The sequence below is a fragment of the Bolinopsis microptera genome, chromosome 3, assembly GCF_026151205.1.
Source record: "Bolinopsis microptera isolate Bmic1 chromosome 3, MBARI_Bmic_1.0, whole genome shotgun sequence".
Classification (NCBI taxonomy): Eukaryota; Metazoa; Ctenophora; class Tentaculata; order Lobata; family Bolinopsidae; genus Bolinopsis; species Bolinopsis microptera.
In genome coordinates, this window is record NC_087074.1 from 746415 (window position 1) to 770440 (window position 24026).

At 40.4% G+C, this 24026-nt stretch overlaps 2 protein-coding genes across 2 annotated transcripts; both read left to right on the plus strand.

Moving 5' to 3' along the window:
* Nucleotides 1-218: 218 nt before the first annotated feature.
* On the plus strand, nt 219-11115 carry LOC134812413 (kynurenine/alpha-aminoadipate aminotransferase, mitochondrial-like). Its single transcript, XM_063819816.1, has 9 exons — nt 219-225; nt 350-567; nt 938-1052; nt 1183-1304; nt 1469-1723; nt 3783-3935; nt 9834-10019; nt 10264-10357; nt 10485-11115. Exons 1-9 carry the CDS (start codon nt 219-221, stop codon nt 10637-10639), a joined length of 1305 nt encoding a protein of 434 aa, XP_063675886.1. The 3' UTR covers nt 10640-11115.
* A 4773-nt stretch (nt 11116-15888) lies between these two features.
* LOC134813020 (alpha-taxilin-like) lies at nt 15889-23050 on the plus strand. Its single transcript, XM_063820685.1, has 10 exons — nt 15889-15943; nt 16068-16165; nt 16343-16513; nt 18264-18329; nt 18519-18647; nt 20853-20972; nt 21135-21259; nt 22047-22185; nt 22336-22728; nt 22880-23050. The coding sequence occupies exons 1-10, from the start codon at nt 15892-15894 to the stop codon at nt 22901-22903; spliced, it is 1317 nt and encodes a 438-aa protein (XP_063676755.1). The 5' UTR covers nt 15889-15891; the 3' UTR covers nt 22904-23050.
* Nucleotides 23051-24026: the final 976 nt, after the last annotated feature.

The window sequence follows — 24026 nt, forward strand, 5'->3', positions numbered from 1 at the left end:
ACAAATCGGGCGCTACAATGTTTTTTGGTTACATAATATCTTCAGATAACATTAAATTGTTTGTATTTTGTTGTAGCAATTCTGCTATCAGATTTAACTTAGCTGGGTTGGTTAAACGTTTATATTTCTCTTCTAGACGTCAGCTTATTGTTATAGTTTCCTTGCAACTATCTTCACGCCAGAATAACGTCCTATTTCACTCTGTTTGATAGTATTAAATGGCTTGTAACGATTGATTATACGAGTAAAAAAGGGTGTAGAAATAAAAACACAGTTCAAATCATTTTATAAATTATAAATCACAGCAATTTATCTGACTTATAACGTTTCTCTTCCCCCTCTTACCCAGTATTTATCCGATATAGCTGCCATGAAAGATCTTATCCTGAAGTTCCTGTCCCGGACAGCGCTGAGTCGAGATCCCTCTCCAATCGTGTTATCAGTAACTACCTTCTCTCCTTACCCCCTGATAAAGACATCCTCTCTTTAGCTGCCGGCTCTCCTGCTCCCGTCACCTTCCCCATCGAGTCAATGTCCGTTAATTTAAAGTCTGGAGAAAATTTAAAGGTAAGGTAGGGTTAGTTGAACCTCAGTTGGCAGATTGATCATAAATTTAAGTTGAAGTAGATATTTTTAAAAACGTTTCCAAAAAGCTGCCCAGAGATCTGACATTGCTCGGGTAAGAAACCAGCAACCTTTTCATTTTGTTCTCAATTCAGATCGAAGGTGCCGCAATGGCTGCTGTAAGAAACCAGCAACCTTTTCATTTTGTTCTTAATTCAGATCGAAGGTGCCGCAATGGGTGCTGTAAGAAACCAGCAACCTTTTCATTTTGTTCTTAATTCAGATTGAAGGTGCCGCAATGTAACCATGGTAACTAGATATATCTCAGATCGAAGGTGCCGCAATGTAACCATGGTAACTAGATATATCTCAGATTGAAGGTGCCGCAATGGCTGCTGCTCTTCAGTACAATAGGACGATAGGTCAGGTTGGTATTCTAGACTTTTGGAGCAAGATCATCGAAGAGATGCAGCCATATCCTGGCCCAGGTTTCACTTTTATCTGAGTTTCTTCCTCTTGGTCAGCTTTGCAAAGTTAGAATTATTGCAGTTCTCTCAGAATTATTATTAATTTATTTAATATTATTGTCGTGAATGTCTTACAAAACTTTTACACTAGAACGACAGACGATCGTTACAACTGGAGCAGAGTTTGGTTCGTATCTGGCTCTCAATGCTCTGATTGACGATGGGGACTCTGTGTTGATTGCCAACCCTGTTTACCCTCCCATGTTACTGAAGGTATGTCCTGTGATCAGGGGTGTAGGAAGCGGGGGGGGGGGGGGGGGCATACCTTATTTCCTGGGTCGTGTTCAGGTGATAGAAGATTGACTCTGGTATGGACAAAGTTTCTGCGCGTTATTTATTATCATTACTGTGTCATTGTTACCGCTCCGTATTTTCAGTCCAGAGCGATGAGTGCGAACGTGGTGTCAGTGCTTGAGGACCCAGTGGTCGGTGGTTTGTGTCCGCGGAACCTACGTGCCACATTAGAATCCTGGCCAGATGCCAAACGGAAACCCAAAGTTCTCATCGTTTGCCCGACTGGCAGTAATCCGAGTGGAGCAAACATTCCAGAAAAGCACCGGCAGGAGATTTACGATATAGTTTGTGAACACGACCTGCTGATTATTGAGGACGACCCCTACTATTTCATAAACGTTAGTTTTTAATAAACATGTTTACAGTACTTCCCTTCAACCTGATTCGTGCATGTGGAATGTGGATTGTGGTTTTATTAATAAGAACGCTGACAAAAGCTTAACTAACAAGAATTGCGCCGGTTAGCGGACGCTAGATTTCCATCGCCCGTAATTAATTACAATTAACAATCGTTTCATATTGGTTAAATTACCAAATTTCTTTGGGGCGTTACAGAGAACAAAATGGAGGGGTTGCCGTTGTCAATTATTTGAATCGAAAGTTAAACGACCGGACACCGTAGCGCAGCCTGTACGGTGATATGCATGATGCAGTTAAAAGGACATCTGTCCGACAGCGACTCTTGTCCGACTCAATATGTTACCAGAAAAAAAAGACATCTGTCCGAAATTGTGATCTAATTGCAATACGACACATTTCCATTTTCCAATTAGAGACATGATCTGAACTGAGATATGACCTGAGCTGAACTCTACCATAGTTTATTTTCATTTGATGTCAAAAATTGGACAATAGTTTAAATGTTATATAAATAACTGATCTCCATACCGATCTCCTGTGTGTAATGTAGGCTGTGATGTGATTGGCAGCTTGTTACAGCTTGTTAGTGTACGGCTAGCATGATCCTGTCCTCAAATAGTCAATCACGTATCGATGGATCAGATCTCAATGGATCAGATCTCAATGGATCAAATCAGCATTATATTAGAACTGTGGGAGCAACGTCACAAGATTACACGTGAGCTTGTGAAATACGAACGTGATCCGAAATTGCAAATGTGATCCGAAAGTTGGACAGATGTCGCCAAAAACGACTCCTATCTGACAGCGACTCTTGTCCGAAACCGGTAATTCGACTGTCGGACAGATGTCACCCAATCAAATCTGTGGTAGTTAATACAATGTGAATCATAATAAAATGTATCGTTCATTTCGTCTAAATATAATGAATCAATCTATTGGCAATCATGTTCAACATGATAGTCATAACATCATAATTTATACAACAACATAACGGATTACTAATATCGGGTTGCACCAAGCACCCACAACAAAATGAGAAGTTTGTATCGCATGAAGTTAACGAAAGCTTAAACGACAAATATCAATGCGAATCAAAATGTATAACAGCGAAAAGAGATATACATGCGCGCCGTACACGATTTATTAGCTCGATTCTTGGTATAGTAACTATAGTCATAGAGTACACTTTGACATAAAAGCATTGTAAAATGCGCGCGCGACCATCAAGAGTTAATTTGTAAAGGAGCACGTGTTTGCGGAGGTTAATGCATGTTTTGCTTTGTGACACGACGAAAAACCTATACCCACTATACCCATTCTCAAATCCTACCACTTCTAACCATCTATTGCCTTTTTAGGCGATGGAAAAAATAACTGCCTAAAATCTTCCAGGTTTCACTTATCTCATAAGAGAACATGCATTAACGTTTTTCAAATCCTATTTTCAGGGGATCAAGTTGTGGAACACAACAAGAAAATTGAGAATAATCTTGTGCGAGGGTAATCTTGTGAAGGATAACAGTGAACGTAATCAGGCAGAGTTGCCTTTCAGATCGGCTTCGTTTAAAATCTTTAAAAAGTGCTTCAGGGCTATAACCTATTTTCAGTAGCCCCAAGTGTTTGCTGTTCAGGTACCAGGTAAAGTATATGAATGTTATTAAGAGAAATTTAAAAAACTAACTTTCAGATCGCTGTCAAACTTTTTCTATTGAAAAGTTCAATTAATCGTAACCTGTATCTTGATTCTGATCATGATTCGTAATGAATTTGTATATACATTTGATATAATATGACTTGTTTTTGTTGCTAACAAAATTCTGTTTGTAACTATCAAGTGAATATTATTAATTTAACAAATTAGAATATTCGTACCTGTGTTTAAACTATAAAGAGCTTATGACTATTGACATACTAACATAATAACGACTTTTATCAATAAAATCACAGGAAATATTTTGGGAGTGGCATTAAAATTAGTCGATTTTGTGAAATAGGTTAAACTTTTCTGGTTACTATCACAACTATTCCAATCAGTACGGCAAGCCGCTTAAGACATTTCTACATTACGACTCGGAGGGCAGAGTGATTAGACTAGACTCTCTGAGCAAGGTGTTGTGCCCTGGGTTTAGACTGGGTTTCTGTACAGCCCCTCCTAAACTAGTTACTTACATGGAGCGTCATTACTCGGTTAGTTCCCTCCTAAACTTGTTACTTACATGGAGCGTCATTACTCGGTTAGTTCCCTCCTAAACTTGTTACTTACATGGAGCGTCATTACTCGGTTAGTTCCCTCCTAAACTTGTTACTTACATGGAGCGTCATTACTCGGTTAGTTCCCTCCTAAACTTGTTACTTACATGGAGCGTCATTACTCGGTTAGTTCCCTCCTAAACTCGTTACTTACATGGAGCGTCATTACTCGGTTAGTTCCCTCCTAAACTTGTTACTTACATGGAGCGTCATTACTCGGTTAGTTCCCTCCTAAACTTGTTACTTACATGGAGCGTCATTACTCGGTTAGTTCCCTCCTAAACTTGTTACTTACATGGAGCGTCATTACTCGGTTAGTTCCCTCCTAAACTTGTTACTTACATGGAGCGTCATTACTCGGTTAGTTCCCTCCTAAACTTGTTACTTACATGGAGCGTCATTACTCGGTTAGTTCCCTCCTAAACTCGTTACTTACATGGAGCGTCATTACTCGGTTAGTTCCCTCCTAAACTTGTTACTTACATGGAGCGTCATTACTCGGTTAGTTCCCTCCTAAACTCGTTACTTACATGGAGCGTCATTACTCGGTTAGTTCCCTCCTAAACTCGTTACTTACATGGAGCGTCATTACTCGGTTAGTTCCCTCCTAAACTCGTTACTTACATGGAGCGTCATTACTCGGTTAGTTCCCTCCTAAACTCGTTACTTACATGGAGCGTCATTACTCGGTTAGTTCCCTCCTAAACTAGTTACTTACATGGAGCGTCATTACTCGGTTAGTTCCCTCCTAAACTTGTTACTTACATGGAGCGTCATTACTCGGTTAGTTCCCTCCTAAACTCGTTACTTACATGGAGCGTCATTACTCGGTTAGTTCCCTCCTAAACTTGTTACTTACATGGAGCGTCATTACTCGATTAGTTCCCTCCTAAACTCGTTACTTACATGGAGCGTCATTACTCGGTTAGTTCCCTCCTAAACTTGTTACTTACATGGAGCGTCATTACTCGGTTAGTTCCCTCCTAAACTTGTTACTTACATGGAGCGTCATTACTCGGTTAGTTCCCTCCTAAACTTGTTACTTACATGGAGCGTCATTACTCGGTTAGTTCCCTCCTAAACTAGTTACTTACATGGAGCGTCATTACTCGGTTAGTTCCCTCCTAAACTTGTTACTTACATGGAGCGTCATTACTCGGTTAGTTCCCTCCTAAACTTGTTACTTACATGGAGCGTCATTACTCGGTTAGTTCCCTCCTAAACTTGTTACTTACATGGAGCGTCATTACTCGGTTAGTTCCCTCCTAAACTTGTTACTTACATGGAGCGTCATTACTCGGTTAGTTCCCTCCTAAACTTGTTACTTACATGGAGCGTCATTACTCGGTTAGTTCCCTCCTAAACTTGTTACTTACATGGAGCGTCATTACTCGGTTAGTTCCCTCCTAAACTTGTTACTTACATGGAGCGTCATTACTCGGTTAGTCCCCTCCTAAACTTGTTACTTACATGGAGCGTCATTACTCGGTTAGTTCCCTCCTAAACTTGTTACTTACATGGAGCGTCATTACTCGGTTAGTTCCCTCCTAAACTTGTTACTTACATGGAGCGTCATTACTCGGTTAGTTCCCTCCTAAACTTGTTACTTACATGGAGCGTCATTACTCGGTTAGTTCCCTCCTAAACTTGTTACTTACATGGAGCGTCATTACTCGGTTAGTTTCCTCCTAAACTTGTTACTTACATGGAGCGTCATTACTCGGTTAGTTCCCTCCTAAACTAGTTACTTACATGGAGCGTCATTACTCGGTTAGTTCCCTCCTAAACTTGTTACTTACATGGAGCGTCATTACTCGGTTAGTTCCCTCCTAAACTTGTTACTTACATGGAGCGTCATTACTCGGTTAGTTCCCTCCTAAACTTGTTACTTACATGGAGCGTCATTACTCGGTTAGTTCCCTCCTAAACTAGTTACTTACATGGAGCGTCATTACTCGGTTAGTTCCCTCCTAAACTTGTTACTTACATGGAGCGTCATTACTCGGTTAGTTCCCTCCTAAACTAGTTACTTACATGGAGCGTCATTACTCGGTTAGTTCCCTCCTAAACTCGTTACTTACATGGAGCGTCATTACTCGGTTAGTTCCCTCCTAAACTTGTTACTTACATGGAGCGTCATTACTCGGTTAGTTCCCTCCTAAACTTGTTACTTACATGGAGCGTCATTACTCGGTTAGTTCCCTCCTAAACTTGTTACTTACATGGAGCGTCATTACTCGGTTAGTTCCCTCCTAAACTTGTTACTTACATGGAGCGTCATTACTCGGTTAGTTCCCTCCTAAACTCGTTACTTACATGGAGCGTCATTACTCGGTTAGTTCCCTCCTAAACTCGTTACTTACATGGAGCGTCATTACTCGGTTAGTTCCCTCCTAAACTTGTTACTTACATGGAGCGTCATTACTCGGTTAGTTCCCTCCTAAACTTGTTACTTACATGGAGCGTCATTACTCGGTTAGTTCCCTCCTAAACTAGTTACTTACATGGAGCGTCATTACTCGGTTAGTTCCCTCCTAAACTCGTTACTTACATGGAGCGTCATTACTCGGTTAGTTCCCTCCTAAACTAGTTACTTACATGGAGCGTCATTACTCGGTTAGTTCCCTCCTAAACTTGTTACTTACATGGAGCGTCATTACTCGGTTAGTTCCCTCCTAAACTAGTTAGTTACATGGAGCGTCATTACTCTGTACAGCCCCTCCTAAACTTGTTACTTACATGGAGCGTCATTACTCGGTTAGTTCCCTCCTAAACTTGTTACTTACATGGAGCGTCATTACTCGGTTAGTTCCCTCCTAAACTTGTTACTTACATGGAGCGTCATTACTCGGTTAGTTCCCTCCTAAACTTGTTACTTACATGGAGCGTCATTACTCGGTTAGTTCCCTCCTAAACTTGTTACTTACATGGAGCGTCATTACTCGGTTAGTTCCCTCCTAAACTCGTTACTTACATGGAGCGTCATTACTCGGTTAGTTCCCTCCTAAACTTGTTACTTACATGGAGCGTCATTACTCGGTTAGTTCCCTCCTAAACTAGTTAGTTACATGGAGCGTCATTACTCTGTACAGTCCCCTCCTAAACTTGTTACTTACATGGAGCGTCATTACTCGGTTAGTTCCCTCCTAAACTTGTTACTTACATGGAGCGTCATTACTCGGTTAGTTCCCTCCTAAACTTGTTACTTACATGGAGCGTCATTACTCGGTTAGTTCCCTCCTAAACTTGTTACTTACATGGAGCGTCATTACTCGGTTAGTTCCCTCCTAAACTTGTTACTTACATGGAGCGTCATTACTCGGTTAGTTCCCTCCTAAACTTGTTACTTACATGGAGCGTCATTACTCGGTTAGTTCCCTCCTAAACTCGTTACTTACATGGAGCGTCATTACTCGGTTAGTTCCCTCCTAAACTTGTTACTTACATGGAGCGTCATTACTCGGTTAGTTCCCTCCTAAACTTGTTACTTACATGGAGCGTCATTACTCGGTTAGTTCCCTCCTAAACTTGTTACTTACATGGAGCGTCATTACTCGGTTAGTTCCCTCCTAAACTCGTTACTTACATGGAGCGTCATTACTCGGTTAGTTCCCTCCTAAACTAGTTACTTACATGGAGCGTCATTACTCGGTTAGTTCCCTCCTAAACTTGTTACTTACATGGAGCGTCATTACTCGGTTAGTTCCCTCCTAAACTAGTTACTTACATGGAGCGTCATTACTCGGTTAGTTCCCTCCTAAACTAGTTACTTACATGGAGCGTCATTACTCGGTTAGTTCCCTCCTAAACTAGTTACTTACATGGAGCGTCATTACTCGGTTAGTTCCCTCCTAAACTTGTTACTTACATGGAGCGTCATTACTCGGTTAGTTCCCTCCTAAACTCGTTACTTACATGGAGCGTCATTACTCGGTTAGTTCCCTCCTAAACTCGTTACTTACATGGAGCGTCATTACTCGGTTAGTTCCCTCCTAAACTTGTTACTTACATGGAGCGTCATTACTCGGTTAGTTCCCTCCTAAACTTGTTACTTACATGGAGCGTCATTACTCGGTTAGTTCCCTCCTAAACTTGTTACTTACATGGAGCGTCATTACTCGGTTAGTTCCCTCCTAAACTTGTTACTTACATGGAGCGTCATTACTCGGTTAGTTCCCTCCTAAACTTGTTACTTACATGGAGCGTCATTACTCGGTTAGTTCCCTCCTAAACTCGTTACTTACATGGAGCGTCATTACTCGGTTAGTTCCCTCCTAAACTAGTTACTTACATGGAGCGTCATTACTCGGTTAGTTCCCTCCTAAACTTGTTACTTACATGGAGCGTCATTACTCGGTTAGTTCCCTCCTAAACTAGTTACTTACATGGAGCGTCATTACTCGGTTAGTTCCCTCCTAAACTTGTTACTTACATGGAGCGTCATTACTCGGTTAGTTCCCTCCTAAACTTGTTACTTACATGGAGCGTCATTACTCGGTTAGTTCCCTCCTAAACTTGTTACTTACATGGAGCGTCATTACTCGGTTAGTTCCCTCCTAAACTTGTTACTTACATGGAGCGTCATTACTCGGTTAGTTCCCTCCTAAACTTGTTACTTACATGGAGCGTCATTACTCGGTTAGTTCCCTCCTAAACTTGTTACTTACATGGAGCGTCATTACTCGGTTAGTTCCCTCCTAAACTTGTTACTTACATGGAGCGTCATTACTCGGTTAGTTCCCTCCTAAACTCGTTACTTACATGGAGCGTCATTACTAGGTTAGTTCCCTCCTAAACTTGTTACTTACATGGAGCGTCATTACTCGGTTAGTTCCCTCCTAAACTTGTTACTTACATGGAGCGTCATTACTCGGTTAGTTCCCTCCTAAACTTGTTACTTACATGGAGCGTCATTACTCGGTTAGTTCCCTCCTAAACTTGTTACTTACATGGAGCGTCATTACTCGGTTAGTTCCCTCCTAAACTCGTTACTTACATGGAGCGTCATTACTCGGTTAGTTCCCTCCTAAACTCGTTACTTACATGGAGCGTCATTACTCGGTTAGTTCCCTCCTAAACTTGTTACTTACATGGAGCGTCATTACTCGGTTAGTTCCCTCCTAAACTAGTTACTTACATGGAGCGTCATTACTCGGTTAGTTCCCTCCTAAACTTGTTACTTACATGGAGCGTCATTACTCGGTTAGTTCCCTCCTAAACTTGTTACTTACATGGAGCGTCATTACTCGGTTAGTTCCCTCCTAAACTTGTTACTTACATGGAGCGTCATTACTCGGTTAGTTCCCTCCTAAACTTGTTACTTACATGGAGCGTCATTACTCGGTTAGTTCCCTCCTAAACTTGTTACTTACATGGAGCGTCATTACTCGGTTAGTTCCCTCCTAAACTAGTTACTTACATGGAGCGTCATTACTCGGTTAGTTCCCTCCTAAACTAGTTACTTACATGGAGCGTCATTACTCGGTTAGTTCCCTCCTAAACTTGTTACTTACATGGAGCGTCATTACTCGGTTAGTTCCCTCCTAAACTTGTTACTTACATGGAGCGTCATTACTCGGTTAGTTCCCTCCTAAACTTGTTACTTACATGGAGCGTCATTACTCGGTTAGTTCCCTCCTAAACTTGTTACTTACATGGAGCGTCATTACTCGGTTAGACTTCAAGAAATGCATTTGTAGATCTTGAAGATCGATTAACTGCTTATTAAATTTCAAGCCGTTTGGTGCTTTATGATAAAAAATGACTAAAAATTTAAGTCAGTACTATCACTATGACATGTGTAATGAACTACTACTCTTAATGAACTTACCCCAGGTGTCTCTACTGAACTCATGTAATTTGTCGCAAACTGTGGCGGGCGCCTATTTCGAAAAGGTCGGGATTGACGGGTTTAAGGAGCACACACAAGAAATAACTCAGTATTACAAGTCACAGAGAGACGCCATTATTTCAGCGCTGGATCTGCATATGGCAGATCTTGCTACCTGGATTGTCCCCGAGGTTTGTTCCCTGATCCATATTTTCAATTTTGGTCAAGTGAGGGACCATCACTATTTATCATTTATCTCAGATATGCCCGGATTTCGTAAATCGTAATGAAAAACATGATGAAACATATTATTATCCTTTCAGATGGGAAATTTCGATGGCACGATTATTTGTTATTACAGAAAATTCCGTTCATTTTGTCTTTTCACCTGTTAGTTATATTCAGGCTGGTATTTACCCACATAAATATTTTCAGGCTGGTATGTTTGTGTGGCTTAAATTGAAGGACATAGAGGATGCATCATCATTTGCGGAGCTTGCTATGGACAATGGAGTTGCTTTTGTTCCTGGTGAGTATTGAGTGTGTATGTTGTTATCTAAATTAATATACTTACGTCAGCTTTTACAAACAAATTATCAGAACCTGTTTGATTTCGGTTAAAACATATTTAAGATTAACTGATAAATCTATTTCAGGGAGCGCGTTTGTGACGGAAGACGTAAAATCGCCCTACTTGAGACTCGCTTTCAGTTTGGTGCCTGAGAAGCAACTTGAAGAAGCAGTGATGAGACTTGCTTCCTCTATTAGAGAATCTACTAATGTTGCTTCAATCGCGCGCTATGGAGCTTAAAGAGACTGACCTGAGTCTACAGACTTCTGAGACGATTATTGATTTGGACCAAATTTTGGTAGTTGTATAGACTCGAAATACAAAGTAGATTGACAATTTTTTGAATAGATCTTTTTGAAAATGAGCGGGTGTATCCGATAATGAGTCGAACATGTCAAACAATTTTTGGAAAACCTTTTATGCAATTTTTGGCCATGATATCACGAAGATTTGATTGATATTGATTCATTTGCTTTTATTAGTAATATTACTTTTATTTGTAACAATGATATTGATACACAAAAATGTCGGAGTATGGTCATTGGTTATGAATTATTGAACATTTTGCATGTAAACATTTAATAAATATATTATGGATATTTATTTATCAAAATTTGTTGCTTTAAATCCGACCCAATTGGATTTGGAGTAATGATAATTTGACCCGACTTACAGTTACATGTAAATATTTATATACAATAGAGTAGTAGTATTCATTGTTTATCTTAGTAGATATGCCTCACTGCTTACTATTAGAATTTAACTTCCAGTACCTACACTGTGTTTAAATACCTTGTCATACGTTGTATGACCCGCCGCGCACGAGTGCGCGGCTAGCTCCTCCTGTATTGTAGAAACATTGGCTCTTACTAAATCGCTCGCCCAAAAATTTCACGTGACTTTGGTTTTTTTGGTTTTGCAGCCGTACAAAACGGTTTTACATAAACCCTAATCCCAACCCTAACCCTAACCATAACCCCGAAGCTATCCATAATCTTAACCACAACCCTAACCCGAGCCCTAAATAATCGAATTCACGTTTTACTAGTCTGTCACGTGACCAAAACGGTTTTTTGCCCATAACTCTCCAGGGAAGCATTTTAACCCTACGTCATGGGGGGTGATTCGGAATCAGCGTCCAAAAATACACCTATTTAAATCTCTTTCATGCCTAAAGGGCCTTTTCACAAGAATTTTCTTAAAATTTGGGCGAGCGATTTAGTAGGAGCGAGAAACATTACTATCGTGAAACGACAATGGGGGTCACGACGTGATACAATAAATACCATAGTTTACTGACTGGTTGGTCAGTTGAGAAGAATCCGGTAAAAACTGTAAAATTTCGGTCCTTTAAATTTAATCTTCAAAAACTGAAAATGGGACAATATGATTTTGCAATTTTCTTCGGGAGTTTGACTTCCAGTTTTAAGCTTTCTGCTGTGAGCTTCCTCCGACCGAAACCAAATTTCCAGCACCTCAATCGTGGCGTATATCGGTTTCTGGGCAAATAGTTCTTCAAATCTGTCTAATTTGTGTTGAGAAATTTTCAAAACTGAAAATGGGACAGAAGTTGGAAAATGCAAATATGAAATATTCGTTTTATTAAGCTTTCTGCTGTGAGCTTCCTCCGACCTAAACCAAACTTCCAGCACCTCAAGTGTGTCATATGCCATCTATAGGTGACTGACTAATTGCAGTTGCGGGTGAGAAATTCAGTAAAAACTGTAAAATTTCGGTATTGCTATTGCATATTGTTTTCTAGAGAATGTTCGAGCTTTCTCACAATACCAAATCTGTCATACCTTAATTTGAAATGATCAGTGAGTTTTCGCCTAGGTGCCAAAAATTGTCCGAAGAACTTGGTGGATATTGGAGTTGATATTATAGTATAATTTTGATTCACGATGTCAAAACCTGGTTTCAGCCCCCCTGTGTCTCAACTCGGCGAGGCCCAGTGTTACCTGGGGACATCAGGCTATCATGTTCATAAACATAATAGAGATTCCGAATAAAGCTAAAAATTTATATTCGGCGGAATGACTTGACCATTGTTAATGGTCTGGCCCGGCGCGCGCTACTTCGTAGCACTTGCCGTCGGGCAAGAAAGCGGCGCGCGCTACTTCGAAGAAATTTAGACGAGTAACATCCGTCAACGGAATGACTTGTCATACGTTGTATGACCCGCCGCGCACGAAGTGCGCGGCTCCCCCTGTATCACCATAGTGAAACGACCGTGGGGGTCGCAACGTGATACAAGGAATGACAGGCTGAGCGCGGCCCAGTGGTGCATCTTGCCGATCTACGGTTGCGAGAAAAATTATTTGATGCGCGGCGATGACCAGTAGTGCATCGCGCTTCACCTAACCATGTGCTTTCACGCCACTTCGGGCGCGCTTGTTTCACAAGTCAAGAGTTTTACCGCCGTGAGGCGGGCGCGCCCTACTGCAAGCGCAAGGGCTCTGGATAGATGATAGAGCAACATCGCGCTACAAAGTATAATTAAGTAATAAAATGGGGCAAAAGGCGTTGCTTTGATCAGCTGTAATATTGTAGCGCGATGCACTACTGGGCCGCGCCGCGCATCCAATAATTCTTCTCGCGGTAGATCGGCGAAATGCACCATTGGGCCTCGCCGAGCTGCGAAGGATTGACATCGTGAATCAACTGTAACATGTAACATAATGTTTGATGATTGGATAAGCCCCAGATTGAAAAATTGTTCGGTGTTCGGACAGTTTCCTTGTGCCTTGTATAGCAGTAACCAATTTTTGTCAAAATTGAATCGAGGGAAGGTTGCCCAAAATGCATTTGTTTCAAGAATTTTGTGCTGGCCGAAATTAGCGCTAAAAACCATCCTATAGCTGCAGTCTAGTCGAAGGCAACTGTACTCAGCAATAAAATTCATTAAACATCAGCTAATTGGTCATTTACTTATACCATCCTTATCCCGAAATACTTTCATATAGCATGATGTGGACTGATCTCATAATTTAATCATGACAAATGTGTCAAAAAATATATATACAATAAATTAAGTCAAGTGATGCAATCAAAGAAATTTTTCCCCATTCATTCATGACGGCTTATTAATTTTAATAAGTTTTGATTAATTCCATCTATCACATTCTTTGGACCATTCATCATTTCAATAAAGCCAATAAAGAAATGATAGAAAAACAAATTTTAGAAAAACAAATTAAAATTTTTGATTTTGGTATTTATTAATAACAATCAAAACATATCATATCATAAAAATAAAGCCGCGCGTTGGTTGACTGCCTCAGTAAGGTGAATAATATATGCTCGAAGGTGCCCTGCGCATTTACAGAACCTCATGCGGCGATCACATGATCATGATTGCTCTAACCAGAGCCCTCTCGCTTGCAGTAGCGTAGACACATGGCTATGTGAATGATCATGATACCTGTGAGCGCCAAATTTAATTTAAAGTTTCTAGAAATCATACATCACTACGAGTTACTGACACTACACCAGATTCAGAAAAAACAACAAATAAATCCCAATTCGTCACACTTTCAGCAGCTTTTTATACTACAGTTTCGTCTGTCTTTAAGCAGCCGTCATCAGTAATACAGCGGCCATGTTGAATGCCATTTACTCAAATTATTTGTCATATAGTAGTGTTGAAAGTATTAAAACTCATCATCAATCACATGCTGTAAAAACCCCTTTGGTTGCTTTTGGGTCGATACCTAGCTAGTATTTCAGAATAAGGGCGGTTGCTTGGACACTAAGTACATAGTATAGTTAGTGTCCAATTAGCTGATGTCTATTTTACCTAGCTTGCTAGTCTATTGCTTGCTTTTCTCACGTTCAGAAAGCTTGAAAAGAGCGCCGCGCATGGCACAGGGACTGCTGTGCCAGGTAAATGTCTATTGAATCGTTATCGCCTATTACAGCTGCCTGTAAATTGCTTTCCCCTGACCAAGAAAACAACAATTTCAAGAAAACAACCCCTCATGAGGACGCTCTGAAGTAGAGAGAAGCGAAGTCTTGTTTTCATATTTTAGCTACTACCCGCTTTACGACCTTGGTGCAGTTTGGTCCTGAGCCTTCTGTTGTAAAGAAGACAGGGTGTTCAAATTATCCTTTCATTTCCACGTTTCCAGTACCCAATATTGAAACAGGTTTCGTTTCTCGCATCTTGTGAAAGAAAGAGGTGCACTCAATTGCTAACTGTAGTCCATGAGCAGATTTATTAAGCCTAGCTCCATTACATTAAATTACAAATTGTGTACGTATTCTCTTTCTGTGATGACATTATCATTATTCCTTACTTGACTATGATTAAAACAGCGTGTACTGAAGCATGCCCCTTCGATCTTGTGCACTGGTCTTGAGTTTTGTTACATGAGTTACAACATGAATAAAACATGGGATCTCTGATTTTACACTACAAATCTGTTCTCAATATAAACAAAAAGGATGAAATACTCCTAAGCACCAACTTAAAACCACTGTATATTATCTTCAGATGGCCCCTCCTCTTTACAGTGGCGTAACGTTGCATGTTGCCCCCCCCCCCATTCTAGAGCAAAACGTGCAGTTTTTTAAAACGATTTTTTGAGGTCCAAGATTTTCAAAATTGAATACAAAATGTTTAAAGGCCTATCTCAAAATTTTGTATGATTGATCTCTTCTAAATGGTCCCTAGAACATATCCTGAAAGTTTCAGGGTAATCGCTCAAAAAATGTGGGAGAAGATAGATTTTTAGACTCGATTTTCAGAATTCGCGATTGAAAATCGCTCGCGCAATACAATTACACATAAGCGCTGACCTTAGACCGGCGATGATTTCGGCTAGGAATAATATTTTTCCATGGGATCAAAAGCAGCTGATAGATATCACTCCCCTCTATCAGAAACAACTATAAAGTCGATTTCGAGAAAATTTTGATGAAGACCCCCCCCGGCCCCCTTAAATCGTGACTCCCTTTACGACCTGGGAAGAAGGAATAACTCGACTTAGGGCGGCTTCAGCGTCCGAACAGAAATAGTCTTCTTCCAAATCTGTCTATACAGCATGAGTTTGTTAATCTCTTTGCTGTCGTCAAGCCCCGTGTCCTTCCGAAGGATGTCAATGTATGTGAGATGTGGTCTTCCCCTTCGACGATGTCCTTGAAGGGGTTCCCAGAAGAGAAGTTGATGACTCGATAGAGAGAGAAGTTGATGACTAATAGAAGGAATAACAGGAAGCATATCACATGCTTTTATACCTCTTCGAAGAAGTGTCTGATTGTACTAAAAAGGGTAACCACCATTACTCCCCATTTTTCTGTCTGTTTGTATATTTGTGACTGATTTGGGTATGACACAGTCCAGTTTTGCAACTGATGTGAAACTTATATGATGAGGTTGTGATTTAAAGAGTAAAATTGGTTACTGGGCCCTTCTCAGGGCCTGGATTACAACTTTAATTTCTAGATGGCTTTTTTCTTAATCATAACCTATACTACTATAGCATTTTATCATGACCATGATGACTAAAGAATGTGTTAAATCATCTGGAAATTCTAAAACAGGTTAGACTACCATTTTTGCAAGAAAGTTTTGTTTTGTCATTTTAAATATCCACAAAGTCTGTGGTTTGCCGTCCAATGACTGGCTGTTTTTAATTAACAATCTTAAACCTTTTTGTCATATCAGATTTGGATGCTGAAGCAAAAGCCTTGAAGAATGTTCTGAATACTCATGAGACTACTGAACTAAAACTGGAATGTCTCATTCGGAAATATGTTGAACTTGTAAGTGTAAATTTGAGGGGTGTCACCCCCTGGCCCCCCCCCCCATTTGACTTCAACAGTTCTTATTGCTGGTATTAACCATAATGTCGTATCCAGTTCCTGTTATCCAAGTCAAAGCATACCTCGTACTGAACTTTTACCAATTCTATACTTTTTTTCAAAGTCACTACTATCCAGGCTCATCAGAACAAGATGATGCAAGGAAAACATGACGATGTGAAGAAGAAACATGATCAGATTGTGGATGAGCGGGACCACCTCCAGGCTTCCTACAACCGGGCTAATCTGGCTAAGAGCAAGCTGGAGAGCCTGTGTAGAGAGTTACAACGTCATGTCAAGTGTCTCAAGGTTTGTGGTATATATATAATATATAGGGTATTATAGGGACCAGCCCTATAATACCCTTTATAGGGCTGCTCATTTTCAATCACAAATAATAAATTACTCTTCGACTGTACATTAGTCAGGAGTTTGGAGCCTGAAAAGCAGGATTCACGTCACACTAAAATAATTACATATAATTAGAAAATTAGTGGGTATACGAGCCTGTGAAAGATTAAATGTTTACTTACTGTCGTACAAAGGGCTAACTAAACAGTCTCATGTACATATAAACTGCTGATAAAACGACGATAAAATAGATTTGAAAATGGGTAATCTCTTAATTATACACTAAGATGATCAGCAGGAAGTTTAACAAGTTTAGTACATAATCAGATAATTGCCTGACATTTCTCTAAAAGCTAAAAGAATTATATAATATGTAACTATCAAGAGGTTGAAGTTCTAGTACAGCGATAAAGATAAACAAACAATGATAACTTGAAGACTTCTAATGTCGTCGTAGTGACTAGTGGCACCACTGCACCACTGCACTAGTATTTGCAATTACTGATAAAATATTGTAATGCATTCTAGCAAATCTGATTTAAGCAAATTTAGAACTTTACCCCCATATAATTATATACATACATTTTAAGTTCTTTTTTTCTCTGTTCTACTCAGTGAAGAATCTCAGTTAAAATAAATCTTTAATGTATCAATTTTCTGACGGACACGTCTAAAATTGTATCAAATTATGTTATACATCATATATATTATATACAACATATGTTGACAGCATTAGAAATATATATATAAACTTTATAAACTGTGCTTGAAGAAATGTTTAGATTGCTTACTATCAACAATTTTAATAATCATATCTTCATCTTATATTATTACACACACTGCGAGACTGCACACGAACAAGAGTGCACACCAATATATTAAATATCTGTACTTTAATGTTTAATAGAATAATGAGCCACATTTTAAATTGTTTATCATTGTTCTTACTTCTTCACCACAGCTAACACTAGTAGTAAACCCGCGATGGGGTGGCATGTGCCTCAATAAAAATATTACAATCATTTATTATTATATACACTCTCGCATATCTTCGTGGACTTGAGAATCCTTATTTTAGATTCATATTGTACCGTAGTTTTATACAATTTCACTGAACGGTTGTATGTATAACACAAGCGCTACTACCCCTAAAAAGTATTCCTGAAATGTACTGGAAGTTGCCCTGAATCAGCCAGCCTGTTATCACACTAGCCTGGTAACCAGTTTCTGCCAGTAATCCCGGCCTTGTTGACAACACGCTGTCAGCTACACAATATATTCAGAGTACTAAGCTGCACGGATTTTAAATTGTATTGTGTATTATCACACACAGTGGAATGTACATAATATGTTGTGCAAACTTTTTGGAATGTTAATAATTGTTGCTGTGTTAAAAGCTTGAACTTACTCCAACACTCACTTTCTTCCTCATCAGTTATCCACTTAGCTAATTGAATTTATAGAATGGGCTTTCGGAACTTCCGAAAGCTAATGAGATAAAAAATGTGATGTTTATGTATTTGCACTGAAAAAGTGGGTGAATTAATGATAATATCGTGGCTGAATCATTTTTGGCGATAACTATCATCTAAATGGAGCAGAAATTAAAAGTTGTACCCACTATTAATTATCAATTAATTTGGTAGAATTATCAATTACATCGTATATATAATGTAATTTAGCGTATATTTTAATTTTATGTCATCAGGAGGAATACGATCAGCGGAATAAGGAGGAGGACAAGAAGAGACAAGAAATTGCCGCCAAGTTTCAGGTTTTGTTTTGGGTGCTTTTAATTAGGTAAAGTGAGGCTCCAAATCAAGTTTACGGATTAAAAAAGGAAGATTACATTTATGAGGCGTTATTTAAAAAGTTTTCAAGGAATGAGGTGAGATCAACCAAATTAAATTCCGTTATTTTGGCTTCGTCAACTACTCCTCACCTCACATTGCTGAAATTACAGACGACGATAAACGATATAAACGTGAAGATGCAGGACAACCAGAAGTCTAACCAGACATTGAGGGAGGATAACATGGAGCTAGCAAGTAAACTCAAGAGTCTTCTGGAGGAATATCGGACAAGAGAGGAGGTTTGTTACTGGGCCGGGTTAGGAGGAATATCGGACAAGAGAGGAGGTTTGTTACTGGGCCGGGTTAGGAGGAATATCGGACAAGAGAGGAGGTTTGTTACTGGGCCGGGTTAGGAGGAATATCGGACAAGAGAGGAGGTTTGTTACTGGGCCGGGTTAGGAGGAATATCGGACAAGAGAGGAGGTTTGTTACTGGGCCGGGTTAGGAGGAATATCGGACAAGAGAGGAGGTTTGTTACTGGGCCGGGTTAGGAGGAATATCGGACAAGAGAGGAGGTTTGTTACTGGGCCGGGTTAGGAGGAATATCGGACAAGAGAGGAGGTTTGTTACTGGGCCGGGTTAGGAGGAATATCGGACAAGAGAGGAGGTTTGTTACTGGGCCGGGTTAGGAGGAATATCGGACAAGAGAGGAGGTTTGTTACTGGGCCGGGTTAGGAGGAATATCGGACAAGAGAGGAGGTTTGTTACTGGGCCGGGTTAGGAGGAATATCGGACAAGAGAGGAGGTTTGTTACTGGGCCGGGTTAGGAGGAATATCGGACAAGAGAGGAGGTTTGTTACTGGGCCGGGTTAGGAGGAATATCGGACAAGAGAGGAGGTTTGTTACTGGGCCGGGTTAGGAGGAATATCGGACAAGAGAGGAGGTTTGTTACTGGGCCGGGTTAGGAGGAATATCGGACAAGAGAGGAGGTTTGTTACTGGGCCGGGTTAGGAGGAATATCGGACAAGAGAGGAGGTTTGTTACTGGGCCGGGTTAGGAGGAATATCGGACAAGAGAGGAGGTTTGTTACTGGGCCGGGTTAGGAGGAATATCGGACAAGAGAGGAGGTTTGTTACTGGGCCGGGTTAGGAGGAATATCGGACAAGAGAGGAGGTTTGTTACTGGGCCGGGTTAGGAGGAATATCGGACAAGAGAGGAGGTTTGTTACTGGGCCGGGTTAGGAGGAATATCGGACAAGAGAGGAGGTTTGTTACTGGGCCGGGTTAGGAGGAATATCGGACAAGAGAGGAGGTTTGTTACTGGGCCGGGTTAGGAGGAATATCGGACAAGAGAGGAGGTTTGTTACTGGGCCGGGTTAGGAGGAATATCGGACAAGAGAGGAGGTTTGTTACTGGGCCGGGTTAGGAGGAATATCGGACAAGAGAGGAGGTTTGTTACTGGGCCGGGTTAGGAGGAATATCGGACAAGAGAGGAGGTTTGTTACTGGGCCGGGTTAGGAGGAATATCGGACAAGAGAGGAGGTTTGTTACTGGGCCGGGTTAGGAGGAATATCGGACAAGAGAGGAGGTTTGTTACTGGGCCGGGTTAGGAGGAATATCGGACAAGAGAGGAGGTTTGTTACTGGGCCGGGTTAGGAGGAATATCGGACAAGAGAGGAGGTTTGTTACTGGGCCGGGTTAGGAGGAATATCGGACAAGAGAGGAGGTTTGTTACTGGGCCGGGTTAGGAGGAATATCGGACAAGAGAGGAGGTTTGTTACTGGGCCGGGTTAGGAGGAATATCGGACAAGAGAGGAGGTTTGTTACTGGGCCGGGTTAGGAGGAATATCGGACAAGAGAGGAGGTTTGTTACTGGGCCGGGTTAGGAGGAATATCGGACAAGAGAGGAGGTTTGTTACTGGGCCGGGTTAGGAGGAATATCGGACAAGAGAGGAGGTTTGTTACTGGGCCGGGTTAGGAGGAATATCGGACAAGAGAGGAGGTTTGTTACTGGGCCGGGTTAGGAGGAATATCGGACAAGAGAGGAGGTTTGTTACTGGGCCGGGTTAGGAGGAATATCGGACAAGAGAGGAGGTTTGTTACTGGGCCGGGTTAGGAGGAATATCGGACAAGAGAGGAGGTTTGTTACTGGGCCGGGTTAGGAGGAATATCGGACAAGAGAGGAGGTTTGTTACTGGGCCGGGTTAGGAGGAATATCGGACAAGAGAGGAGGTTTGTTACTGGGCCGGGTTAGGAGGAATATCGGACAAGAGAGGAGGTTTGTTACTGGGCCGGGTTAGGAGGAATATCGGACAAGAGAGGAGGTTTGTTACTGGGCCGGGTTAGGAGGAATATCGGACAAGAGAGGAGGTTTGTTACTGGGCCGGGTTAGGAGAGAGGAGGTTTGTTACTGGGCCGGGTTAGGGATCTGGAATTTGAAATTGTAATGTTCGGAGTAAATCCCTACTTGCTTGTTTGTTTAACTAGTTTTAATTTTCTTGGCAGCACATAGAGAAGATTTTGAAGCAAAAAAGTCTGGAAATACAACTGTGGGAAACAAAGTTAGCTCAACAAGCTATGCAAGGTGCTGAGGATAAGCAGAAAGATCTCACGGAGAAAAGAAATGTGAGATTTGAGGCTCAATTAATTATATAGAATATTAGATTTGTATCTTTTTCTTTAGCATTGAAATAAATACCAAGTACACATCTATGAAACCCATTTTCAACTTACCTTTTTTCTGCAGCTTCCTTAATCATTATTATAACCAGTTATATTATATCTTAGTTGCTAGAGGAGTATGTAAAAGAGAAGAAAAAGAACGAGCTGCTGGTAGAACAAGAGCAGGAGCTCCGTAACCAACTCTCTCTGTACACTGAAAAGTTTGAGGAGTTCCAGAAAACTCTCACACGGTCCGTTTCATCTAGAATCTTCTCTATCCCTGGAAACTTAACTAACCAAATAATGTTTGGTGTCCAACCCCAAAAAAACCCATTTTACCTCAAATCTTCATTTTGGGAATGTTTATTTTGAGGTTTATTTTGTTTTTAAATTTTTTCCCCTTGTTTTTGTAACTTTTTATCTAATTCGACTACATTGAAAACAAAACCCCTAGGCACTCTTTTCAATGTTTCTAATCAAGTGAGAGTTCACCGACCTCCCCCTCAATAAAACAAATGCAGCTGATGTCATGATATGCTTTCTATCTTGGTGGATAAGTTAATTACACAGCCACGTAACTTTTCTTATAGTATGTTGCTGATGGCAGGTAATAATCCTTTCATATCGACACGTCTTTTCCTACCGGGGCTCAGTAGTATAATATATATTATACAGTATACACCTATCAGAATTGTTAGGTTTTTTAACTTACGTTAAGGGAATTGTTTTACTTCCTTAACTCTAGTAAATAATACAAATGACACATATAATTATTGGCAATGAGGATGATGGTAGGATAACATGGGGGACAACATGACATTTTAACTTGGTCTTAAATGAATGTAGGTGTAAATAAAATCAATTCTAACATTTTTTCTTAAAAACCCAAAAAAACCCAACTTTACCTCAAATTTTTATTTGGGAATGGGTATTTTTGGGATTGGACACCCCCCATGTTTGTTATAATTCATTGTGTATTTGTAGAGAATCCACTCCATTTCCAAACACCCCAAAGGTTTACAAATTGTATTTAATCAGGTCTAACGATGTCTTTGCCACCTTTAAACAAGAAATGAACAAGATGAGCAAGACAATTAAAAAGTTGGAGAAGGAAAACCTATCCTGGAAAGGTAAACACGAGCAAGTGAGCAAGAGCATGTTTACCATGGCTGAAGAGGTGCGTTATTCTTTCTTCTCCTTCTTTATCATTTTATATTCTGAAATTGTAGATTCTCGATGTTGATATTAGGATGGAAGCAATTTGATCTCATGATAATAAGTTTAGTGTGCACATTTTATTTTGTAATATGTAAATGTTTCTTCACAGCTGCGAAATAGCAAGAACAAGAACGAAACATTAGAAAGACTGTGCCGTGCTCTGCAAGTAGAGAACCAGGTGTGCAGGAAGCATATTCGGAAGTGTAACGATATAACCAAACACCACGTACCAGAGGGAGAGGAAGAACCGGAGATAGATGCGGAACCGGAAAAGGACGGGGAAAAGGAGAAAGAAGAAGACCGGAAAGAAGAAGTAGACCAAAAAGAAGACCAGGAAGAGCAAAAAGAAGAAGCCCCTGAATTGCCAGTTATAGATGATAAGGAAGATGCCAAAGAGAACCATGACGAAGACAAGATCGAATCAGAGGAATGCCAATCTGTAGCCAAGGAAGATGTGGAAATTGAAGTAGAAACATCTGCGAAAGTTGAGGTGGTTGTCGAGGTTCGTTGAGTGTTATTTTCATTTTTGATCAGTCAGTTTTAATATGGGGATTTTTTAAATGTGTCTACTTTAGCTTCCAATTTAGACATAAATTCTTGCAGATTGTACTCCGATTACACTCATAACACTCACTGCTAAACAATTATTTCAGCAAGACAAAGAGAACGAGCAGTAAAGAGTTGGGGACGATAAAAATAAATGGCTTTTCTCGGTGGATATTTAGCTGTTGATTATGTGGATTTTTGATTTTCGGTTCTTTGACTGTTTTTAACGCTTTAATGATCAATCTTATATTCTCTATTTTTGATTTAAAACGGTTGTTATTATGTCTCATTCATTTGGTCATTGGTCAACCTGAAATGGAAATTACCAAAATATTATAGTTTCTCTTAAAATGTACGAAACGAATTTTATGTAATTTACAATTCAAGTTGCTAATATTAAACAGCTTCTTCTAGATTTGATGGCCAAAGGTCTACCGAAACTTCAAGGCCATGAAAAGTGTTATTGCTGTAATAGATGCACACTGTGCGATGGCTATTCCTTTCTTTGGTAAGTATTAAACAAATTTTAACATTCAAAATTCGTTATTTGAACTGATGGCTAGGTTTTGATGTGATAAATCTCACAGTTTGTACTACACGGGGGGGGGGGGGGGGGGGGGGGGGGGGGGGAGGGGGGGTGCTCTGTACAGTGTTGTGACGTGGTAGCTAATAATAATAGCGGGGTATTTTGCAGTTTCGCACGTAACCCATACAAGAATATAGTAAATGCTAAGGCCTCGAAAGAATCTAATATTAGCTAAGAGGTGGTATCCAGTTCGTTGCAGAGGCATTATGGCCTGTCATCAAAATTATTAGTTGCACATGCCATCACATACGAATGGATGAGGGACAACGAGGTTTCCAGAAAAATTGTTTGGAAATTGTAAGAATGTCATCCCAAGGCCCATTGTCTCAGAATTGTACCATTTGACTTGCCTTCTATGTAAACAAGGCCCTGCTCTGGTCTCTGGACGGTCTTCTCCGGACAGTAAACGTATCTATAATTATTTCTGTTTTTATTCGCCTTAATGCAAGGAACTAACTTTTGTATTATTTTGCACCAGAACTTGGGGCGACATTCCCCTAATATTGTTGTCTTGAACATCTGTGATCGACTGATTCACTGATTTCACGGAAGGCGCGCCACCGAATAAGTTATGTGCATAGAAAGGCCTCTTAGTCAAACTCGCTGCACGCGCTTAACATGATCTGATATGATAAAATGTATTCAAAGCGCGGCGGGAGTTGCAACCA

What these genes read in the sequence shown, in the direction of transcription:
- LOC134812413 (XM_063819816.1), top strand. An exon ending in ACATGGAGCGTCATTACTCG is followed by an intron (nt 3,936 to 9,833) that starts GTTAGTTCCCTC and finishes AACTTACCCCAG; the next exon opens with GTGTCTCTACTGAACTCATG. An exon ending in CTACCTGGATTGTCCCCGAG is followed by an intron (nt 10,020 to 10,263) that starts GTTTGTTCCCTG and finishes AAATATTTTCAG; the next exon opens with GCTGGTATGTTTGTGTGGCT.
- LOC134813020 (XM_063820685.1), top strand. Translation starts at nt 15,892, where the DNA reads ATGACCATGATGACTAAAGAATGTGTTAAATCATCTGGAAATTCTAAA. An exon ending in GTCATGTCAAGTGTCTCAAG is followed by an intron (nt 16,514 to 18,263) that starts GTTTGTGGTATA and finishes TTATGTCATCAG; the next exon opens with GAGGAATACGATCAGCGGAA. An exon ending in AAGTTGAGGTGGTTGTCGAG is followed by an intron (nt 22,729 to 22,879) that starts GTTCGTTGAGTG and finishes CAATTATTTCAG; the next exon opens with CAAGACAAAGAGAACGAGCA.